Below are 6395 nucleotides of genomic sequence, written 5' to 3'. Positions count from 1 at the left end.
AGGTCATTATGAGTGATGTGGGCACAGCTACACCTGGTTCTTACGAATGCCACATCTTTTACTGTACAGTTTAAACACTTGTTGGCTACATTTATCTTCTAAGCACTTTAAAGAATGCTACATCAACTAAAGGACAACCAATAAATGTAATTAGATCTTCATCAACTTAATAAGGTAATAACAACAATGATTTAAATACTTTCCCTCATTTGGTTAAACACTAATCTTTTCATTTTCAAATCTGTAGGCAAATGTGTAATCACCAAACAAGAAACAAGAAAGTGTAGTAAGTCTAGTTATTATGATAGGTTTTTCTAATTCACATAATTATCAACAGTTTATTATAAAAACCTACATATACAATTAATAAATACTTGATCAAAAGTTTTAAAATATATTCAGTAATGAAATTTGTAGAAAGAGACATTTCAAAGTCGTAGCAGTTACTGCTATTACAATATTTAATCATTTTCACAATAGGTCTGCTGGTCTATTTCAATCAAACTCATTCTCAGAACCATCACATTTCTTTCTGAATTTCATTTAGAGCAAAAGCAAGTTGCTTAATTTTTAATTCCATTGCTTTTTTGTTCTTGCATGTTTCTTCCAAAAGTCCACGCATTTCTTCTTCAACTCGATGAACCTGAATCAACATGTAAATTTTACACTTTAACTTCTCAAAAAAATGATACTTTACACAAACATTCTGGAAGAAAACAGTCAATGATTTACTCTTACATATTCTGTAACTTGATTCACTGAACTAAATGAGGTTAGTATAATGTAACTTGTTCAAATGGTAACAGGAAAAATACAAAGTTTATATAGTATACAAAATACTTTCATGTATGTTATGTCCCCAAAAGGTTCTTGTGAAAAAGACAAAGCAACATATTTAAAAACGACTTTACAGCTCAGAAAATTTAAAGTTGTACACTCTCTTTTTCTTTTTTAAATTTGCTATAGGATGTGTGCATTCCCCAGAGAGAGAAAAAAAAGGTAAGAAAGCACGTCCCAGCAGGGATGGCCATGCCACAATCCATTCTCCTCTCGGGATTTTGGCTATGCGTGCAAGTTTGTCAAGCCACCAGATACAGATTTGAACTGTACAGTTGGCTATGTCAGATCCAGCCACTGTGACAACCACCCCACTGGTTGGCCTAAGGTTGTACAATTTGTATGTATCACAGCTAGGACAGTACTCCAATCTTATGATGCTTATGAATGCTGAATCAGGGGTTCAACTTCAACACCAGTTCATTATAGATCTTCAAAATTGTAATAATTCCCCGGAACCCTCTCTTTAAGGTAGTCTCTACTGCATTTCTAAACATGCTGTTGTTAGTTATGTAATACCACTATTTTTGCAAAAAAAATAATTTATTCCCAATATCTCTTAGGAGTTCTGTATTTGATGCTGGTAACTTCTGCTTGAAACCCTCTCGATTATACCACATCCCTCTTGATACTATTATACCACCACCATGACCACCCTGTTCTGTTTACTTCACTCTTCCTAATCTCTAATATAGATTTCCCGACACCTTCTTTAAAAACGATTATTTCTCGGGACCAACAGGTGGTGTGGTAGTTAAGGCTCTGGACACTCCCACGTGGCTGACCAAGGTTCGAATTTTGGACCTGGTGGCTTGCTTTCTCACTTTGCCTCTCTCTTGCCTTCTGTGTCTGTCTCTGGTCAAATTAAATGAATGAATAAAGAAATTAAATAAACAATTTAAAAACTATTAAATTTCTCTTCTATACCTAATTATTACATTTCAGCACTGGTGCTACTTCTCTAACTCTTTAATGAAGGGCCTCCCCGCTTGATGACTTCTCCAGATTTGCAGGGTGTCCAACACTAAACTCAGTCTTCTTCCAGCTATGGGCCTAACCTTATTTGTGGTATTACCTGCTGTACCCTTGCTAAACACTGGTAGATTTTATACAAAACATCTGAAACATTTGTTGACTTCAAATAAGGAACTGAATTTTAGACAGGTTATGCTTCCTGATGCATTGTGATTACTTCCAAAGAACTTACTCCTTCCTTGACTTTGCACAGTCCTCAGGGTAATGTTACTGAAACACACAGTCTTAACCATAATTTCTATTTGGAGTATTATGTCACTTGTTTGTTGCTGCATTTTCTGACCATCACTCTCTGAATCTCTAGTTTTATAGATACCTTAGTTTCTTATTACTATTTCAATCAGGGCAAAGTGCAAATTCACAAACCCCCTCAGTGAGTAGATCTCAACAAAGGGGTCATAGCAGAATCTGGAGTTTTAAAAATATTGGGTCATTGGAGAGCCGGCAGGTGGTGTGGTGGTTAAGGGCGCTGCACACCCATATGGCTGACCACAGTTTGAGTCCTGGACCTGGCAGTTTGCTTTCTCACTTTCCCTCTCTCTCTCACTCTGTCCCTCTCTGGTCAAATTCAAAATAAATAAGTAGGTAAAGTTAAATAAAATAATAAAATATTTCTTAAAAAAAAATTGGGTCATTGGAAAAGTCATGACACATTTTGCAGAGAAAAAACTAGAAAAATACGTCATGACTTTTCTGATGACCCAATACCTGGGTCTGACCCAGGAAACTCCAGAAGCAGGTGATGCACAGGTGATTCTGATGTTTGGCTCCAATTCAACGTCATTTGAAACTCACTCTTTTGTTAAAGCTGGTAGTCTTAAATCCTAATTAATAATACTGTATTCTTTGAGAACTTCACTCAAGGTAATGATAAACTATGTGTACTATATTCATATGCTCAAACTGCTTATGGATAATCAAAGAAACTTCCATCTGAGACTGGCTAGAGTTATGAAACTTTTTATCCACACATGCTCACTAAAATGTAACTTACATGTTAGGTTTCATTGGACTTGTGTTCTACAACTAATGTATTACCAACATTTTAGCCTGGTTTCATAACTGGGGCAACAACATCCTTTCTATCTATTTGGTCATTAAATCATGTTGTCTTTATTCTTCATGATTATCAAAAATCCAATTTATTTCATTTTTTCTTTTAATTAAAAAAGTTTTTTTGCCCAGTCAGCAGGTGGCCTGGAGTTTAAGGTGGTGGATCCACATGGCCTAGTGCATGTTTCAAGCCCCAGACTCAGCAGCTTCAAAAACATACCAGGCATGTTCACGTGAGAGGAGGATGGAGCAGGACTGTGGCATCACCTCCCCTGGAGGGCAAGTTTTCACCCCTCTCCCTGCAGTGTCTCTGGTGAGCACAAAAGCCTTATAGCAAAAACTAAAAAAAAAAAATTAAAAATTGAAAAATTGCCAGAGGGCGCACATACTCCCTGGAGTGAGGGGGAGGGATAAGGGAGAAAGCACTCCCCGACGGGGAATGGTTATACTGCAAATCTATCTCCATTTTTCTCTCCTTTAGGGATTTTGGGCATGCAAGCACATACACAAGTGACTTTTCAAGTCACAAGGTTCAGTAGTTTGGGGTGTTGCTAGATTGGAGGCAAACATCAGAATCACCTATGAAGCACATGCTTATGGAGCTTCCTGGGTCAGACCCAGGTATTTTTAGAACTCCAGAGATGATTCTAATGGGACCCCTTATTGAGACCCACTAGCTTAGGAGATTTAACCACCTTAACCACCATGCAACGGGCTGACCCAGATCTAATTTATTCAGCTATAACAATTTCTTTTTTTTTGAGAGGTTTTTGCTATAGAGTGCATGTGCTCTCCAGACAGAGACAGACAGAGAGACAGAAAGCGAGAAATCAACCCCCGAGGGGCAATGGCCACGCCCACAATCCCTTCTCCTCCATTCTCCTCTCGGGATCTTAGGTATACACACACACACACACACACACACACACACACATGCACAGGATGAGTTTAAGTCACTAGGTCCGGGACTCAAACTGTGGTCTACTACATGGGAGTTCAGCAACATAGCCATTATGCCAACTTCTGGTCCCAGCTATAACAATTTAATACTGATCATGTCAACGTGAATTTTACTCACAGTACCTTCAAATTTGCAGAGTCAATACATTTCTGCTTTTCATTTGCCAGTTGTATTATTTCAGCTTGATGAGCTTCAACAATTGCATCAACTTGTTTTTTAAAGGCATCATCCATGCTGTGAAGTTTCTCTATTGCATCTCTTAAAAAAAAAAACCACACACACAAAAAACACCCAGTGAATATATGAGGTGTGTGCATGTCCATGTACACAATTAGGATGTTATTTCTTTTCAGATGGTAGCTCTCACATTCATTCTTTAAGGAAAACATACATCAATACTACAAAAATATTAAAGGGTATTGTAGGGTAAACTAAAGATATAGGTAGTTTTATCATCTAGCAGAATCCACTAGGGTAACAGATAAAGCTACCTTATTTTCCTTTCCTTATACTAATGCTTAACTGACAAAATCCTACATAAATACATTAACAGTTACACAAAAAAATTTGAGTGCTAAAATTATCTTTGAGGAAAAAAACATCTATTTTTTATGTTAAATATGATTAATACTATTAAAAAGGTGAAGATCATATATGAACACATTTTATGGTTTTGATACAGACTGAATGTTAGAAGCATGAATCAAAAGCATTCCCTTGGGACCAGCAGGTGGCATGGTGGTTAAGGCACTGGACACTCCCAAATGGCTAACCATGGTTCAAGTCCTGGACCTGGTGGCTTGCTTTCTCACTTTCCTCTCTCTGTGTGTGTCTGTCTCTGGTCAAATTAAAATGAATAAATAAACAATAAATCTTAAAAAAAAAAAAAGCATTCCCTTTCAGGGCTGGCAGGTGGTATGGTGGTTAGGGCGCTGGACTCTCACAACATGGCAAACTGCGGTTCAAGTCCCAGACCTGGAGGCTTGCTTTCTCACTTTCCTTCTCCCTGTTTCTCTCTGGTAAAATTAAAAAAAAAAAAAACAAAAAAACAAAAAAACAAAAAACAACAATAATACATTTTTTTTAAAAAAACCCTTTTCCTTTCTTGTACCATTTAGTAGCCAAGTAACAAGTCATAAACTCTAAGGTAGTTTTTCAACTATAAAACAGGGTAATTTGGGGGCTAGCAGGGGGTGTGGTGGTTCTCACATGGTGGCTTGAAAATCACACCAGGTACATACATGTGTGCCCAAAATCCCAGGAGGAGAAGTGACAGTGGTGTGTGGCTGTTGTCCTTGGGGAGGGGTGATTTCTTACTTTCCCTCTCACTGTCTCTCTCTGGCAAGCCTACTTGCTCTATGGAATCCCCTTTCCCCACCCAAAAAAGGATAATCTTGCTTATTCTGACAAAGCTTACAGAATTAGAGTTCAAAATAAAAGAGGAAATAAATTTATAAATTGCATAAAGTTAATAGAAAATCTACCTTTCTTAATAATCCATTTATTATAATTATAAATTATATATACCAATATTAATTATAAAGGCATTCATGTATAAAATCAGGTCTGTGTTACTTTGCTATTAATGGCATGATAAACAATGGAATATAAAATACCCTAAAACTTGCCATGCTTTATAATTTTTATTAGGTTTCTGCTAATTATAGGAAATGATTGTTTCTTTTAGAATCTGAAGATCTCTAAATTGCAAAACTGTTACTGCAATTGTAATAGGTCCCAAGCCTAATTGTGCTTGGTTGAAAGTCAAGTAATAGGGTCCATTAGCAGAGAAACAAGTAATTGTGTTACCAATCAAACCTTACTATGGGGTATAGGAACACTTCCATTTACTTTAAGTTAAAATACAAGAAATCAAATTCTAGGTTCTGTTAGATTTGACATAATGGGAACCTACTGCATTATATGAGATTTTTGGTCTACATAAATGCTGTGTTATCTGTACTACCCTTTATTGTGACCCAAGAACTGATTATTACACTCTGTTATTTATTTTTAAGGTGCCTCAACTTTATAAATTATTTTAACAAGTCTAGTTATATAGCTTACAAGGTAAAACCTTCATATAGTCTTGAATATTTTATGGAATTCACAAAACAATGGCAGACAGGTACATGTTTTTCTTTCTTCTCTTTAAAAAGCTGTTCTTCTCTTTAGCCTGTGCAGGCCGACTGCTATCTGAATCTTTTCCAGCCTCTTCAAGAGCTTCTTGCTCCTGGTAGCAAAGTGACTTTCTTTTCGACACTTGACTCACAACAACCAAAAACACAAGAGGACTACAAAAAGTTTGTGGAAAAACAGATTTAAATGTAGGAGTTTATTAGGGGACCAGCAGTTAGCGTAATGGTTATGTCACTGGACTCCCATGTAGTCGATCACAGTTCAGGTCCCGGATCCGGCGGCTTAAACTCACGCTGGGTGTGTGTGCGTGCCTGCCCAAGATCCCAAGAGAAGAATGGAGGAGAAGGGATTGCAGCGTGGCCATCCCCCC

The 6395-nt window shown here is 37.1% G+C and overlaps 1 protein-coding gene across 3 annotated transcripts in view; it reads right to left on the bottom strand.

The window, feature by feature from the left end:
- Window positions 1-378: 378 nt before the first annotated feature.
- The window catches only part of LRRCC1 (leucine rich repeat and coiled-coil centrosomal protein 1), a 38694-nt gene continuing 32677 nt past the window's right edge, over window positions 379-6395 (bottom strand). For 2 of the 3 annotated variants that reach the window (XM_006153851.2, XM_006153853.3), the window contains 2 exons: window positions 4009-4144; window positions 379-643 (listed from right to left, as the gene is read on the bottom strand). In XM_006153851.2, the coding sequence (XP_006153913.1) occupies window positions 521-643; window positions 4009-4144 (259 nt within the window). In that variant the 3' untranslated portion in view covers window positions 379-520. The remainder of the gene's footprint in view (window positions 644-4008; window positions 4145-6395) is intronic. The other variant, XM_006153852.2, reaches the window with a different exon arrangement.

Source organism: Tupaia chinensis, unplaced genomic scaffold, assembly GCF_000334495.1.
Source record: "Tupaia chinensis unplaced genomic scaffold, TupChi_1.0 Scaffold000388_1, whole genome shotgun sequence".
Taxonomy (NCBI): domain Eukaryota; kingdom Metazoa; phylum Chordata; class Mammalia; order Scandentia; family Tupaiidae; genus Tupaia; species Tupaia belangeri.
The sequence above is the reverse complement of the archived record's forward strand: the minus strand, read 5'-3'. Positions and strand labels throughout refer to the sequence as shown.